We start from the raw sequence: 15,448 nt of genomic DNA on the forward strand, positions 1-15,448 counted from the left end.
CAACGAATCTACATACTCATTCGACGTCGAGGGCGACCACCATGGCGTTTCCCCTCCCGCGGGGCATTACGCCCCCGGAGATAGCATTTCTTGCGGAGATGGAGATGGTGACTATAATTCCTCGTCAACGATTAGAAGGTCTTGAGCTTCTTGGAGTAAGTAACTTCAAGTTTTTGTTTGGTTTTAAGACCAGACTGCTACCAATGCCATCCGGCGCGCTGCGACCGTCACAAGTCGGGTGCTGCAGAAGCTCACAAAACATGGCAAAAAGATGTTTAGGAACCCACGGCTATGGCCAATTGAAGTGGGAATCTCTGTATGTGATAAGTTCTCTGCTGACGTTCTCCGTGTTACCAGGGACCTGTTGAGCCTCTACGACCTCCGCGCCGCGCATCCCTTCCGCTATGGCTCGCCCTCCTCCTCAAACGTCAACGGCGCGCAAACATCCTACCTCCCCCGTGGCTGCACCCAGAACCTCTTTCCTTCATCCTAGACGTCGAGACACAGCATCCAGACTACAAGAGCGCCTTTTCACCGCCACCACTGTTACCTGGCCAATCTCATCCTAATGCCCGCGGCCAAACGCCTGCGGCCAGGCCGCGTTACACGCCCGACGGCCAGCGATACTTTGCCGCACCGCCATTCTTGCCCCAAAACACTGCCCAGACCGATGCATCTGAAGTTGAGCCGCCATCATTACCTTACCACTGGCTGGAGGTAGGAAACATGCTGCTAGATGCCGCTAGTGATGACCTTGTGGAACCAGACCAGATACGAATACTCTTGAAAGACCTGAGAGAGGCTCGTAATGCGAAATTACGAGCGGGCATAGACGCTCTAGATGCCGCCTCGACTGGTGGAGGCGGTGTGGCACTTACAGGCGTCGGGGCAATGGAATTAGGCGAGGGGAGAGGGTTTATGGTAGGAGTCGTCGATAATCTCAGGTACGGAAAGCACTTCCTTAACAGCATTTCTCTACGCTATAGCCTTTGTAATTCAGGCTAGGTTTATATTGTGCTGACTGGATCCCAGGAAAATCGGAGCATCGAAAGAACAAGCACGCAGAGAACAAATGGCCGAAGAAATGGCCAACCGAGGATATGACAATACACAAGATGACGATGATGACATGGAGTTTTAGGTATTCCATTCTCAGTCCCGCTACTTTACTAGTCCACAGGTTTGACTAATGGTGTATAGCCTCCATTATGATGAATGATATCTCAAACAATATGGCGTTTCGGGACTTGTGCTCTTATTCCCAGCCCCGGATAGTGTGTTTATATTTTTTTACATCGATTTAGCCATATATTCCTATTGCATAATACCCTCCAAAAAGGTATTAGAGTATAAACATTTGAATGGCGACAACCATCAATAGAAAGCCTATTTAACCCATTATTATTAGGCCATATTCGAATAAAGTCCCCGATCTATCAACAAGAGTGGCTTTGAGAAGCATATGCCATATTCACATATCCCGAAGCAGCTATTGCCTCTGCTTCATTAAGGACAATTCAACCAAACACCAATGCTATTCGATACTTCCGATCTATAAACCACATGGGCACCCAGGGGCAGGGGGGGAAGAAGTGTGGTAGTGACCGACCAGACCCGTTTGCTATCAAGTCTGAGTGTACAATTCTAATCTATATAGCTAGCTCAAAATTTTCAAGAAAGAAGGGAGATGATGGAAGACAGACTGAAGAGTAGAGAATATGTAAAACATTATATCACAAGTCCCGATTTCGGCTGGCATTTTGATCCTTTTGCATCATCTTCTGCCGCGCCGCCAGAATCATATCATCCCTCCGTTTCTGCAATAGTCTCTGGCGCTCCTCTTTATTCTGTGACCAGCCATTGTTCGAACGAGAAGGAGAAGGAGAAGAAGGAGAAGAAAAGGGTTCCGTCGTTTCCTCTTCCCTGCCGATCTTGGACGCGAGGTTGTAGCGCGAGATGAGATCTTGCGAGTCCGCCTTGGAGAGCGTCCGGGGCGCGGGTGCGGTCTGCGCGGCTGCAGTGCTAGTAGAGGGGGCAGGGATATGAGGTTGGAAGGATGGCGGGGGCTGCAATCGATGGAACAATGGTTAGCAATGAACGTACAGTTGGTATGAAGGGGGCAGGAGGATTTATAATAGATCACCTACCACATCCAGTCCACGTCCAGTCAGGATCCTCTCTGTAGTCGCCGCCACACTCCCTCCGTTACGCTGGAGGTCCCACATGATGTCGCGTGTGCTGAGTTGAGGGAACATCTGGGAGATCTGTTCCACCTGGGCGGGATCGACCACATTGCCACGCCGACTGCGAGCACCCGCTGGCCCGGGGCTTTGATCACGGTTGAGGAACCATCGGATGACGAAAAAGGAGACAACGGCGAGTGTGAGGAGAGAAGGGATGTTGAGACTGGGCTCTTCGTCTGGCATTATCGCTCACCGTCAAGAGACGGCTGCCTCGGCTGCTCTGGGGGATCGGCGGGTAGGTAGGTAGGGACGGTGAAATCCGGGGATACGGCTGTCCAGAGCAATAGTATGCGACACCCAGGCAGAATAATAGGAGAGGCGACGAATGTCACGATGAAGGAGGATGTAGTGGCGGTGGTGCCTGTAACTAGTCTACTGGGCAACAATTGTGGCGGAAGTTGCTCCGCGATAGGACGATTAACTCACGTGCAATAATTCCCGAACCATCGACTAAAGTTTACTATGAGAAATTAGTATAGAGTTATTTGTCTTACTCTGACTTAGAGTTAACAATGTGTCCCTCGCTGTTCATCACGCATCAAGCATTTCTTGAGAATCGTTTCAATCGAAAATTCAAATACATCGTCCTGGAAACACCGTCGCCCCGGGTCAGCCCCGTCCTACCAGCCAGGCAAGCGCTGCCAATCTGCCAATCCCACCGGCCGAACAGAATATATCAAACAATAGCAGAATGAAAACAAAGTATGAACTAGAAAAATAAGGCATATAAATAGACTATCTCATGTCAGCAGGTGTTAAGGCCTGTACGACACTAGTTCCTTCGCTGAACCGGGTCCTGAAAATGCGGTTTGCGTTCTGGAACATCCCATCTTTCAAAGACACGACAATGAACTGAGATCCCTTGAAGCGGGTCTTGATGAGACGCCCGATATTCTGGGTATGCGAAAGATCTAGGGCGGCATCTACTTCGTCAAGAATGTACATTGGCGCTGGCTTGAACTGCAGCAGTGCCATGATGAGCGAGAGAGCAATAAGGGATCTGCCAGAAGTGAAGATAGACCATTAGCATCAAGCCTGAGCAGAACAACTTTTCGATGAACTCAAAGAAAAAAAAGGACATACCGTTGACCACCACTCAGCTCGGTTAGACTCTGTTTCCACACCTTGCCCAGAGACACCTTGACTTCCAACCCGTCAGTGATTTCTTTCCCTTCAGGTGGGTCGAGTTTGGCAAAGCTGCCGGGGAGTAATTCTGCGAAGATCTGCCCAAAGTCGCCGTTGACTTTACTCCAGGTATTGTGCAGGGCCTCTTTCTTGTATTCGTCCAGGTTGACAATGGTCTCCTCAATCTTCCGCTTGTCTCGGGTGACAGTCTTCATCATGTTCTTCAGAGCCGTCTCCTTCTTCTCCACGCTGTCAATCATGTTCATGACTTTGGGGTTGATCTTCTTCTTCATTCCTTGGAAGCGTTCGGTAAGATTCCGCAGAGTTGACCTGCATTCTGCAATGTTCTGGTTGTTGAAGTCATAGGGAGTATTGGGGCGGCCAAAGTGTTCCTTCTCATCAGCAATCCACTCGTGTTCTGCCTCCATGTGTGCTACAGTTTGCGCAGCTGCATGTTGATCTTTCTGCAGTTTTTCCAGCTGGTGTCCGAGCTTTTGCATCTCGAGGCCTTCCTCGGTGATGCGCGAGGATTTGGTTCTTGTTGCTTTTTCCAGCTCCTGTAGCTCCTCGTCAAAGCCTGTGAGTTTGGCTTGCTCGTCTTCCAAATGAGCCTGGGCGACATCGTGGGCATCCTTCATAGTAATCAGTCATCTGCTCATCAAATGTGCCTTTTCTTTTCTTGGCCATCTTCATGGTACATGTGCAGGGGGTAAATACCTTCAATCTGGCTTGTTCCCTCTTCAAGGACTCAATTTCTTCCCTCTGGGACTTTAATGCGCCATCAGACTCAGCCAGCTGTTCTTCGGCTGCAGACAGATCACTGCCAACTTGCTCCGAGTCCAGTCTCGATGCCTGGAGATCCTTTTGCATGGTCTTCACGGCATTAGAGTTCTTCGCGAGACTCTTCTTAAGGCCGTCAAGGGAAGTCTGAAGTTCTGCAAGCTTGCTATCTTTGTTGTTATTGAACTCACTCATATCCTTCTCGATTCGCTTGATATCCTTGGATGCTTCGCTTTGGCGTGTCTTCGCGTCTACAATATCTGCTTTGAGCTGTTCGATATTGGCTTTCATCTCCTCAACAGCATGAATAATCTAGAGCAGGTTAACATCGAACAAAAGATGAGAAGAAAAGGGGGCCTTCGCAGTTGACTAACCGATGAAGAAGAGTTGGAATTGATCTGCTCCTCGGTAAGTTTGATTTCGTGGGTTTTGAGGTCGAGTTCTTGCTTGACAGCACGAACAGCATCCAACTTCTTCCTCTCCTTTCTCATCGTCTCTTCCAAGGAAGAAAGTTGACGCTCCTTGCCTCTCAGCTCCTTGTTGATCTCATGCAATTTTTGCAAGGTAACAAGGACACCGCTAGAGTTCGGTGAGCTACCACCAGAGAGTGTACCGGATGGATCATAAACGTCTCCTTCAAGTGTTACACTCTTCATACGGACAGAAGGGTCGAATGTAACCTTTTTGGCAGTATCTGCGTCCTGGCAGATTAATGTATTCCCGAAAACATACTCCATTGCTGCCGAAACTTCGTCGTCGTATCCAATCAGCGACAGAGCAAGGTCTACCTTTCCAGGCGCGATCTTTTGTGCAGCACCAATCTTCTCCGCGGATGCTTTGAAGGCGGAGATTTTGTTGAGGGGAATGATAGTCACTCGCTTGCGCAGCTTGCCATTCTGAAGCAGTTGCGTACCTGTCTCGGCAGAATCGACCACGACGTTATAGAGACGGCCACCTGCACAGATTTCCAAAGCAGTTGCCGTGGGTATCCTGTCTTTGTCCAGCGTGAAAAGCTGGGCGACCAAGCCCTTCACCTTGGAACGGTCAAAGTTGGGATGAGGATCAGCGTAGGTGAAGTCGATATTTGCTACTTTCCTCTTCAGGCCATCGGCTCTCTCGCGAAGATCACGAATATCCTTTTGTAACGCAGCCTGTTCTTGGTAAATCTGGTCTTCTTTCCCCGGCTCGAATCCCAACTTTGTGAGTTCTGTCTCGAGTTTCTTGGCTTGTGACCTGAGACCCTCGAGATCACGAAGAAGCCCTGAATTTTGCTGCATAGCTTTCTTGGCTCGAGGCTCCTCTTCCTTTAGCCGTTTCTCCAGATGAGTGATCTTAAGTTTTGCCTGTTCCTGTTCTGTAGCAGCATTGCTGGCTCGATTCCGAGCATCTTGTAATTGTCCCTGATAACCGCTCTCTTGGCCTTCTTTTGAGGCAACGCCGGTCTGGAGGGTCTGAAGCAGTTCCTCTTTCTGATCCACTTCGGCTGTCTGTGCATCAAGTTGGGCTTTTGCTTCATCGTACTGCGCTTGAAGCTTGTCGTAAATCGCTCTCTTTGACTTCAAAGCCTTTTCGAGGTCGGTGACGGTTGTCTGAATTGCTTTACGCTTCTCTGTTTCTTCTGCCATGCTGGTGTTTTTTAGGTCAAATACAGTCGCCAGCCGAACGAGTTCATGTGAGTGTGTCTTGACTTCATCCTCAAGAGCCTGGAATTTTCCGCCCTTCCGTAACTCCTTGTCGCGAGCAGCCTTGACCCGTTTCACATCTTCCTCCAAGTGTGCGATTTCGTTCTTCAGTTTCACGGCGTTGTCTTCTAGGGACTGGATCTTGAGGCTCCTATTCTCGCAGTCCTCGCCAGCCACGCGCAATCGCTCACCACTCCGAATGTAATCATGGGCCACAACCAGGCGAGTCAACCTCTCGACATCGTTCTGGGTCTGCTGGAAATCAAGGAAAGCTCGCTTTTCAGCACGTAATTTTTCAAGTTTTGGCTCGATTTCCTCTTTGAGTAAACCTTCGATTTCGTTCAGCTTGAGTTCCTTCTTCGCCATTGTTTTGAATGCCTTTTCTCGCCTATCCTCGAACATTCGCGTCCCTGCGGCCTCTTCGATCATCGACAAAATCTCAACCGCCTTCATGTTCAAGACTTTAGTGATCCGACCCTGCATAATCAAAAAGTTCGGGTTGTTGATGTTCAACTGGACGCTCTGGAAAAGATTTTGTACAGTCTGTTGCTGCGCGCGGTGTCCATTGATCAGGTATTTGCTCGTACCGCCCAGAACAATCTGTCGCGTCACCGAGATATTCGCATATTCTTCGAAGCCGATCGGCGACTTGGAGGTATCCCGATTATCGAAAACGATGGTCACGCTGGCCTTGGTGACGCCCGCCTGACCACGCTTGTAGATGAGATCTTGGAGGTTTTGTGCTCGGACCGTGCTCATGTTGGTTATGCCTAGAACAAAGCAGATAGCATCTAGGATATTGGACTTCCCACTGCCGTTCAGGCCAGTAATCGAATTGAAAGATTCGTCCCTAATCAGAATTTTTGTCAGCTTCCCCGTCGGAATTTGCGCCCAGTCTGCCGCAGTCGCAGATACCGCAACTAGACCACAGACTGCAAAGTACAAGACATCCAAATTATTGCACTTACCATCCTGAGATGACCGTACGCACAGCGTACGATTTAAAACCCTATAAACCCAACGTCAGCTGCGCGATCCAAAAAGAAATGGCTGATTCACGAGGTGGTGGCTTACGTCGATGACAATCTCGACGATCCGCATGTTTGCGACACCTCTCCTTCTTTTAATCTCAGCTGCTGTAGTACATTAATCGGGCGCTGGCGAGAAGCGCTGGCGAGGATGGCTGAGAGAGAATGTGAACTGGTGGCCGGCGGTCAGAGTGTTTTGCCCGCTGAATCATGTGTTTATGGTTTGCCGATTGTGGAATGGCTTCCCTGGAGATGACATAAGCAGCACGCGCAGGTGAGGGGTACCAGACGCTAACCCTTTATGGAAGGGGTTGCACTGTGTGGAATGGATCCAAGGGTACTTGGAAACTGGGGCATACTTTTGACCTTGTACAGAGTACAATCTCGCTGCGAAATCATGGGTTCTGCCTGTTGGTTTAGGGCGAATGTCTCCGAATCTGCTCCACGCTATTCAAATGTGTCCGAGTCGGGCCAAAGCGTGACTATGTAACAATATAAAACCATGGACTAACACGCAAAACAAGCAAGGGAAGTACGATCTTCTCTCTGGTGCAGGAAAACGTGTTGCTGTACCTCCTTCTACAACAAGAAATATTTGCTACCTGATCGAAGGTCTTCATCTTTCCGCCATGCCAGTGATACAGAACATGGAGGCCATCTTCAAGAACGACGACTTCGTCGAGCAGTACAAGGTTGGGGAACGCCTCACGGGCAGCTTTGCTCTTGACCTCATCCAGCGGTCTGGCATCGTGAACGAATCTACCCAGGACCCGCTCGTAGTTCTGGACAACGCTTGCGGTACTGGCATCGTCTCCTCCACACTGAACCGATTGCTTAGCGAGAATGCGAAGGTAAACTGGCAGTTAACCTGTGGCGACTTCTCTCAGACGATGCTCGACTATACCAAGTCCAGAATAGATGAAGAGGGCTGGCCGAATGCCCAGGTGAAGATCGTGGATGCGCAGGAAACAGGGCTTCCGACAGCTCACTATACCCACATCTTCACAAACTTTGGTATGGTTATATGCCAGCTGAAGATATACCTACCATAGACCACCTGAGCTGATCCATAAATACTCCTAGGTTTCATGGCGATGCCAAAGGGCCTGGATGCACTTGACGGTAAACCTAGGTCTCCCAATTTGCAAAAGGTCTGATGCTCAGCTAGGCGTGATAGAATCGGTTCGGATGTTACGACCAGGTGGATTGCTTGGCTTTACAACCTGGAAACGACGTAAGCTCACCGTTTATAAGAGAAAAAAAAAAAAAAAAACCCAACTCAGATCTAGCAGCTTACTTCGAATAGTTGACTGGGTGCTCCTCATTAAGGGAGTCCTGGAATCGACCCCAGAGAAACTCTATTTCCCAGACGTGCCAGAATTCCTTGCCATCATGCAGAATGGGAACTGGAACGATGAGGCGTGGATCAGGTCTCATCTCCAGGACCGCGGCTGCGAGGACATCAAAGTGGAGGCGGCGACGAAGTGCCTCCTAACGAACATACACGATTTCTTCAAGTCAGCCATGATGCTTTTCCCGATGGCAATCAGGCATTTCTGGACTGAGGAGCAATTGGACAAGTACGAGGAGTATGCTAAGAATGCGGTCTGGAAATATCTCGACGACAAGTACGGGCCCGACGAGCTTGTCGAGACTGAGTACACTGCCATTGTGTCGACGTGTCGTAAATCTTCGGATTGAGAAGGCAAGGTGTGATGACTGTCCTGAAGAGATACTCGAATGTTTCCTACGGCAATCGCTGTGCTTAATGGCTATTCCTCTACTATCGTATATAACGCACGTGCTCATCGAGTCATTGATTTCAAGCGTAAATATCTTAGTACCCTGTACAGATCACTGCATCGTTGAGGATTCTGCTCCAAGGTGGCCTGGGGTTTGTCAATGGATGACGATGCTCCGGGTTTCAGAAAAGGAGATGGAAGGCACCGGAAGTCTGCAATTCAGAAATCCAGTGCTCATACCATCTCAACATGAATTCCAACCGAAGAATCATGAGACATGCTGAGGCATCCCGACCGAACGGGTGACCCGGCTATTGGGATCCAGCCTGTTGTCTAGATCTTCGTATCGAAGGATAAATTCACGCTGTGTCAGATGTGTTAGAAAGCTGTTTTGACATGGGAAGGGAATAAAACAAGACGGAGGCAAAAAACAAAAGAAAATCACTGACCCGAACTTTCTTCCAGCTAGTTGGATCCCACAGAAGATAGACTCCTCGCTCGCTCACACCCCGTTCGACGTCAACCGGGCCAGGATAGGTCTCGTCACGAGTCAGCCAGCAGCGTTCAATTTTGTGGTACCGCCACTTGCGGCCCATCAACTCCTCTGCAACAAGTTCCTGCATGATGTCACGGGGCATGCTGTAGAAGATGTAGAATAGCGTCTCGTCGCTAAAGCTCGGAATCCGAGTCTGAAGAGGCTGGATGTTTGCCACACTATAACACGAGGGAAGGTTGAAATCTTGCTCCAGAGGCACGGCTGACATGGAAGAAATGAACGGCGAGGCGAAAGACGTATGAAGCGGCCTACCCGACGCAGTCAGTCAGCTGCAATGGGATCTTCCCAAAGGCATTCAATAGGAAATAATAGGAAAAGGCTTCATTTCTTACTCAGGCTGATTCAAATCCAAGCCTAAAGTCATCAGATCCTGGCCGACCGCAAGGCTGGCAACATCGGGGCTTTCGCTATGAATCATCCGGAGCAGCCCCGCGAGCCCGAATCTGTCCAGCTCGCTCATCTGAGAGAGGGGGGGTTGTTCGGCGCTTTGCGATGAGGTTTGGGGTTCTTGTCCTTCGCTGACGACCCCTGTTTGTTGCGACCGTTGCTGCATCTGTTGCTGCTGCGCTGACAGCAAAGTACTACTTGGATCCTGTTGAGTTGCGTCAGTTTCGGCAACCAAAGGTGAAACATTTATCGGGCTTACCTCTTTGTCTTGTCCGAGAACGCCATTCGACCTTTGGTGAACGGGTGACCGTGAAGCTGATATGCCTGGACTCGGTTAGCCTGCGGTCCTGCCGTACGAGGAAACACATGCCGAGAGAGGGAAGCTGTACCTCCAGGCCCCGCGGATGCAGGGGACATTATCCTCGTCGGTTCTTGCCCATTGGCCGTCGTCGACATCACGTTGCGATTCTGCGATGACTGGGACTGGTTCACGGCAGAGAAGCCCAAGCCGGTATTGTAACTGCCAAGCCTTGCGTTTTGCAGCAGAGTCTCTCTGCGTTCTTGACCCAGTTCTCCGTGGAGGTTCCGACCCAACGGTGGAAACTCTTCGATATTGCCGGTCTGAGGCTGAGAGCTGGTCCCTAACTGACTGCTTATTCCTTGCCCGCCGCCTCGGAAGTCGTCCAGCCGATTCGCAAATTGCGCACCGGACGGGAAAAGATCGTCGTTGGCGGGTTGTGTTTGTTGCTGGGAGATGTGCGATGGAGTCTGCGCCCCTCGGGAAGGAGTCTGAGAAATGGGAGGGTGCTGCTGTCTTTGAACGGGGGTCTGCTGTGACGCACGCTGACTGGCATTCGCCCACACTAACTGCCCTGGATTCTGTGACTGGGACTGCTGGGGTGCACCTGATAATGAAGGAAACTCGCTGCACAGAAAGTAATACGATAAGTAAGTTGATTAGAGGAAGGTAAAGGGGAAGCAAAAAACAGGTTTCTTCACTCACGAGAGATCCAGGGGTGTATTGGGCTGGGAGTTCCCGATGCTTTGTGCGAAGGTACCCATCCCTCCGATGCCTCGCTGTTGGTTGCTCTGCAGACCTGGCGCTCCGCTCACAGGTAGATTGAAATTCCAGCTCGCGCCGCTTCCTGCTGACCAGATATAAATGTCAGTTGTTTCCAAGCACTCAAAACGTCGACAGGACGAGCGGCCGCACCCAGCTTCCCATTCGGCAACCGCGCCGAGGCTAGCGTCGCATTGCGAGCTTGTGTTTGCTGTTGCGCGGGGAACCCAGACATGCCTCTCAGAGGTTGCGGACCTGGTCCTAGACGATCGCGTGGTCGGTCAGCCAAGATATGGAAAAAGGAACTCCGGTCGAGAAGCGTGGGCAACGTCTCCGGGCGGGAACTGCAGGGATTTCTTGGCACCGAGTCGCTGGATATCCCGTTACCGCAGCGAGGAGATGCAATCTGCGCAGGCGGCGGTTGTCCCGGTGCACACGACTTCAATCTACAGATCCACCAAGGGCAGAGTCGAGGAGGGCGGGCATCCGGTGGAGTGGCAACCAGCAGAGGCAGAAGCGCATGGCTTCAGGGCTTGGGGCAGAGACTGAACGAACCTGGTCTATTCATGATCTTGGAAGAAAAAAGTGGGTGGTAAGGTAGGCTAGAGGAGCTGCCGAGGTATGCTGATAACACAGATTCTCATCCAGCTGCTCAATGAGAGTATCTCTAAGTTGATGACACTGCAAAAGAGACCAGGCTCTGATCCCACTATCCTCTCCGCTACTGGTGGTGGAGTGAACTGACTTTGGCGCGCGCTTCTTAGAGGCACAGTGCACGGACCAGCAAGCCCGCTTGGTGTTCTTCAGTGTTCCTCTAGGCAGATTTATATTAACTACTTCTGTTAGACAGGCGAGTAAGTCAGTCTCTCAGTTTCTCAGTCTCCAAGGGAATTGTCGTCGGTTATTCAATGAGATGCCCAGACGGCCGTTGTCTAAATGATACCTAGCATCACTAGAGTGGTAAATACTCTTTCTCAGCTTGAGACAAGCCTACGCCTCCAACAAGGGTTCAAACCGTCTGATAGCAGATTTTAATGGAGATGATATGCCTCAGATCCTGTTATATTTGATATGGTACCAGTTTCTAGACCTATTGGCGTGCTATCACGACTGTATTCCGTAGATCGTTTCGCATCAGTGTTCTCGAGGGATTCTAATGAAGCCACAACTGTACAGCAGCCATCTAAGTGGCCTCATAAAAAGAACCAACTTCTGGCTTTCTACTGTCAGTGCATGCAGGGAGTTAGTTTCAGTCATCAGTGACTACTGTAGTAGGTACCTCAGTTGCCAGTTGCCAGTCACTCTCGAGTCCCAGACATTCAGTGTAAAATAATCACGTGACCACACCCGGATCCGACTAGCGCCTGGTGTTGCAGCATCCCATCCGCGAAAAAGATGCGAACAATTGCTCGGGTCCAGCCGCACCTTCAGATCATCACCATGCATCGGCAATCGGTCGTTCGGCTTGCCCGCCAGTTCGGGGGCGTGCAGGTCGTTGAATTACCTCCTCCATATCTTGCGCCGTCGCTTCACTTTTCCCTCATCCGGTCGCCCATCCAGTGTTCGAGCTTTTCGTCGACGGCCGTGGCCTCTGGCCGAGACGCGAACAAGGTCCGCGCCGTGTCTGCGATCCATCGGACGGGCCCGAAGTTTCCCTTGGGAGTGTCGAAATACCCATTGCCAAAGCCCGTGTCGCCAGATGCGATCGAACGACGCAGTCCGACCCCTAACCACGGTCTCTGGGGTTTCTTCCCCCCAGATAAACAAGCTCTGAGCACGCCCGAGTACGACGGTGCTCATGGTCAGTGGAACCTGAATTGGGAAGATACCTCATGTTTGATACCCTTGCTGACCATATTCTCTCTCAGGCCGTTCCTGGTCCATTCAAGAACTCCGCGAAAAGTCCTGGGAAGACCTCCATTCTCTGTGGTGGGTGTGCGCTAAGGAACGGAACCGCATTGCTACGTCCAACCTGGAAAGGGAACGGCTGAAGGCTGGGTATGGAGAATACGAGGCGAACTCTCGCGATAGAGCGGTAAGCTGCACAACTCTCTCTCCCTCTCTCTCTCTTCTTTCTGTACCAAAACGTCGGATATAAACATCTATTCCCGTCTTAAGCACTAGTCCATCTGTCACTGTTGCCAGTTGCTAATAGATGATGGTCACAGATCCGAGTCACTCAGAAGAGTATCAAGCACGTTCTGAGAGAACGTTGGTACGCCTGGGAGGAGGCTCAGGCACTTTACAATAAGGGTTACCGACCCCCAACCGATGAGGAAGAACCGGGGCAATAATTGATCTCTACGAGCAAATTGCTCGTCTTCATAATCCCTATTGCCGCATGTAATATTATCAGGGCTTGTTATTGTGAGTGTGATGGTTGGTCATGTAGATTACATAGTCAAATTTATTTTCCAAGAACCCCTTCAAATCAGAGGATGAAGCCTCTCTTCACCAGCCACTCAGCTTTCGGTCAGTTTGAAACTGGCGTAGATAAATAACTTTCTGGTTAAATGGTCTGAATAATCCGCGGGGGCGCCAACGCCTCACCAGTGAAACTAAAACAAGCCTCCCAAACTCACCGCCATCAGAACACCGACCATTTCCACTGCAGCATCCTGCCCCTCTTTCTGGAGTCTCCCCATCGAGTGTTGAGTATTCATTTTTTCTTGGACACAGAAATCTTTACCTGATACCCAATTATGGATGAGATCGCCCCCGAATACGACGTTGTCGTCCTCGGCACTGGTATGAAGCTACCCCGCCAAAGTGACGTTGCAACTCCCAAGCTTGCTAACCTCATCTCCAGGTTTGACGGAATGCGTGCTTTCAGGGTAGGAACTCCACGAACAAAAGCTCGTTTTGTCACGTGGTAGAGACTCACAGATCTAATTTTGTGGCAGTGTTCTGAGTGTCAAGGGAAACAAGGTCCTCCACATCGATCGTAATGATCACTATGGTGGGTAAGTAGACAGTGCCTGGATCTTTGCTTGCGTAGCGTCCCCTATACTGACCCTTGAATTCTAGTGAGGCCGCCTCTGTGAACATTGAGACTGTCAGTTAAACCATCCCCCCCCCCCCCCCCAATAATCTTGTTGCCTTTGCTGATACCCTCTCGCAGCTGTTCAAGAAGTATCGCACCCTCAGCCCCGGGGAGGAGCCTTGGAAGAAATACGGACGGCCAAATGACTGGAACATCGATCTTGTCCCGAAGCTTTTGATGGCAAACGGCGAGCTCACCAACATCCTGGTTTCTACCGACGTAACAAGATATCTGGAGTTCAAGCAGATCGCGGGCAGCTATGTGCAGCAAGGCAGCGGGGCTAAGGCTACCGTGGCCAAGGTGCCCTCGGATGCTGGCGAGGCTCTCCGTTCCTCTTTGATGGGGCTGTTTGAGAAAAGACGCGCAAAGAAGTTCCTGGAGTGGGTTGGTGACTTCAAGGAAGATGATCCGTCGACCCACCAAGGTTTGTTGGCCGGTTGCCAGCTCTTTTGTTTTGCCTCCTGGATACTGATGGTTTCCTCAAGGTCTGCCGGTTGCCGCATGCACTGTCAAGGAGATTTACGACAAGTTCGGCCTCGAACCTAACACTCGTGACTTTGTCGGACACTCGATGGCTTTGTACCAGTCGGATGAATATACCACTACACCCGGCATGGCGATCGAGACCATCGAACGGATTCGCCTGTATGTGAACTCCATGGCGCGCTACGGAAAGTCACCCTATATCTACCCTCTCTACGGTCTTGGGGAGCTTCCTCAGGGCTTTGCTCGTTTGTCCGCCATCTATGGCGGTACCTACATGCTCAACACCAACGTTGACGAGGTCCTCTACGAAGATGGGAAGGTCTCCGGAATTAAGGCAACGATGAAGGACCGGGAGAATGGCGAGGCCATGAGCTTCCAGACGAAGACAAAGAAGATTCTCGCCGACCCGTCATACTTCCCCGACAAGGCCAAGGTGACCGGTTACCTCCTGAAGGCCATCTGCATTCTGAAGCACCCTATCGACAAGACCGATGGCAGTGACTCGCTGCAGCTGATCATCCCTCAGTCCCAGGTGGGCAGAAAGCACGGTAAGAAACATTGAAAATTGAGAGAGAGAGAAAGCCCATAAAAATATGAATCTCTAACGGTACGTAAGATATCTACATTGCAATGGTCTCGTCCGCCCACAACGTCTGCCCTAAGGGCTACTACGTTGCCATCGTCTCGACTATCGCCGAGACCGACGCCAACCACCACCTGGAGCTTCAGCCTGGCTTCGAACGTCTGGGTGCGATCGAAGAGAAGTTCATGGGCCCGCCGATCCCGCTGTACGAGCCCCTCGAGAGCGGCAAGAATGACAACATCTTCATCTCCAAGAGCTACGACGCCACGTCGCACTTTGAGACAACAACCGGTAAGTCGAATTGCCCCTGCCCTCTTGGACACGGGGAGTCTTCCTTGGAAGCTAACACGGGATTCTCAGACGACGTGCGGGACATCTACCAACGGGCGACTGGCCAGGAACTAGTTGTTGATGGTCTTCGGGAGGGCCATAACCTTGTTGAGGAGTAAACTTGGTCGCTCTACTGATTCAGATCGCTGTTCCCATAATACTACTATAGTGGCTTTTTAGATGATGATGATGCTGCTGACTCTTATTTTACCTCAGCCATATCTCTCTGGACATGCTTTTTACTCGCGCCCACCTGTTGCGTTTATTCACTGAAAACTTCGAATCGCAGCTGTTGGAGCAGAGCAACTTGAATATACTACATTCGCTTCTCCATCTCAGTAGTAGTAGTAGTAGTAGTAGTAGTGGTGGTGGTGGTGAAATATGATATACTAGGTAAAGATGT

General features: G+C 50.6%; 7 protein-coding genes across 7 annotated transcripts; 4 read left to right on the plus strand and 3 right to left on the minus strand.

Moving 5' to 3' along the window:
• Positions 1-41: 41 nt before the first annotated feature.
• On the plus strand, positions 42-1,141 carry ASPZODRAFT_152164 (hypothetical protein; the record flags this gene model as incomplete). The annotated part of the gene is made up of 3 exons (XM_022725822.1): positions 42-155; positions 358-944; positions 1,033-1,141. 3 exons carry the CDS (start codon positions 42-44, stop codon positions 1,139-1,141), a joined length of 810 nt encoding a protein of 269 aa, XP_022581248.1.
• Positions 1,142-1,302: 161 nt separating this feature from the next.
• Positions 1,303-2,481, minus strand: ASPZODRAFT_132866 (hypothetical protein). The gene is made up of 2 exons (XM_022723135.1): positions 2,148-2,481; positions 1,303-2,066 (listed from the first exon to the last, which is right to left on the minus strand). Exons 1-2 carry the CDS (start codon positions 2,424-2,426, stop codon positions 1,734-1,736), a joined length of 612 nt encoding a protein of 203 aa, XP_022581249.1. The 5' UTR covers positions 2,427-2,481; the 3' UTR covers positions 1,303-1,733.
• Positions 2,482-2,662: 181 nt separating this feature from the next.
• On the minus strand, positions 2,663-7,123 carry ASPZODRAFT_2013116 (hypothetical protein). Its single transcript, XM_022727536.1, has 6 exons — positions 6,905-7,123; positions 6,799-6,839; positions 4,523-6,680; positions 4,086-4,460; positions 3,327-4,000; positions 2,663-3,243 (listed from the first exon to the last, which is right to left on the minus strand). The coding sequence occupies exons 1-6, from the start codon at positions 6,929-6,931 to the stop codon at positions 2,979-2,981; spliced, it is 3,540 nt and encodes a 1,179-aa protein (XP_022581250.1). The 5' UTR covers positions 6,932-7,123; the 3' UTR covers positions 2,663-2,978.
• Positions 7,124-7,505: 382 nt separating this feature from the next.
• Positions 7,506-8,559, plus strand: ASPZODRAFT_66224 (hypothetical protein; the record flags this gene model as incomplete). The annotated part of the gene is made up of 3 exons (XM_022729362.1): positions 7,506-7,872; positions 7,991-8,092; positions 8,165-8,559. The coding sequence occupies 3 exons, from the start codon at positions 7,506-7,508 to the stop codon at positions 8,557-8,559; spliced, it is 864 nt and encodes a 287-aa protein (XP_022581251.1).
• A 309-nt stretch (positions 8,560-8,868) lies between these two features.
• On the minus strand, positions 8,869-10,838 carry ASPZODRAFT_142542 (hypothetical protein; the record flags this gene model as incomplete). Its single annotated transcript, XM_022724860.1, has 6 exons — positions 8,869-8,964; positions 9,050-9,404; positions 9,489-9,737; positions 9,803-10,468; positions 10,547-10,688; positions 10,757-10,838. 6 exons carry the CDS (start codon positions 10,836-10,838, stop codon positions 8,869-8,871), a joined length of 1,590 nt encoding a protein of 529 aa, XP_022581252.1.
• A 1,205-nt stretch (positions 10,839-12,043) lies between these two features.
• On the plus strand, positions 12,044-12,897 carry ASPZODRAFT_16495 (hypothetical protein; the record flags this gene model as incomplete). The annotated part of the gene is made up of 3 exons (XM_022726691.1): positions 12,044-12,404; positions 12,472-12,638; positions 12,772-12,897. 3 exons carry the CDS (start codon positions 12,044-12,046, stop codon positions 12,895-12,897), a joined length of 654 nt encoding a protein of 217 aa, XP_022581253.1.
• Positions 12,898-13,264: 367 nt separating this feature from the next.
• Positions 13,265-15,270, plus strand: ASPZODRAFT_132872 (hypothetical protein). The gene is made up of 8 exons (XM_022723136.1): positions 13,265-13,351; positions 13,413-13,437; positions 13,507-13,566; positions 13,631-13,658; positions 13,725-14,070; positions 14,132-14,680; positions 14,749-15,006; positions 15,076-15,270. Exons 1-8 carry the CDS (start codon positions 13,306-13,308, stop codon positions 15,162-15,164), a joined length of 1,401 nt encoding a protein of 466 aa, XP_022581254.1. The 5' UTR covers positions 13,265-13,305; the 3' UTR covers positions 15,165-15,270.
• Positions 15,271-15,448: the final 178 nt, after the last annotated feature.

The sequence above is a fragment of the Penicilliopsis zonata genome, assembly GCF_001890105.1.
Source record: "Penicilliopsis zonata CBS 506.65 unplaced genomic scaffold ASPZOscaffold_7, whole genome shotgun sequence".
Classification (NCBI taxonomy): Eukaryota; Fungi; Ascomycota; class Eurotiomycetes; order Eurotiales; family Aspergillaceae; genus Penicilliopsis; species Penicilliopsis zonata.

What these genes read in the sequence shown, in the direction of transcription:
- ASPZODRAFT_132866 (XM_022723135.1), bottom strand. Translation starts at nt 2,426, where the DNA reads ATGCCAGACGAAGAGCCCAGTCTCAACATCCCTTCTCTCCTCACACTC. An exon ending in CTGGACGTGGACTGGATGTG is followed by an intron (nt 2,067 to 2,147) that starts GTAGGTGATCTA and finishes CATCGATTGCAG; the next exon opens with CCCCCGCCATCCTTCCAACC.
- ASPZODRAFT_2013116 (XM_022727536.1), bottom strand. Translation starts at nt 6,931, where the DNA reads ATGCGGATCGTCGAGATTGTCATCGAC. An exon ending in TCGTCGAGATTGTCATCGAC is followed by an intron (nt 6,840 to 6,904) that starts GTAAGCCACCAC and finishes TTGGGTTTATAG; the next exon opens with GGTTTTAAATCGTACGCTGT. An exon ending in GAGCTGAGTGGTGGTCAACG is followed by an intron (nt 3,244 to 3,326) that starts GTATGTCCTTTT and finishes CACTTCTGGCAG; the next exon opens with ATCCCTTATTGCTCTCTCGC.
- ASPZODRAFT_132872 (XM_022723136.1), top strand. Translation starts at nt 13,306, where the DNA reads ATGGATGAGATCGCCCCCGAATACGACGTTGTCGTCCTCGGCACTG. An exon ending in CCTCTGTGAACATTGAGACT is followed by an intron (nt 13,659 to 13,724) that starts GTCAGTTAAACC and finishes ACCCTCTCGCAG; the next exon opens with CTGTTCAAGAAGTATCGCAC. An exon ending in TGATCCGTCGACCCACCAAG is followed by an intron (nt 14,071 to 14,131) that starts GTTTGTTGGCCG and finishes GGTTTCCTCAAG; the next exon opens with GTCTGCCGGTTGCCGCATGC.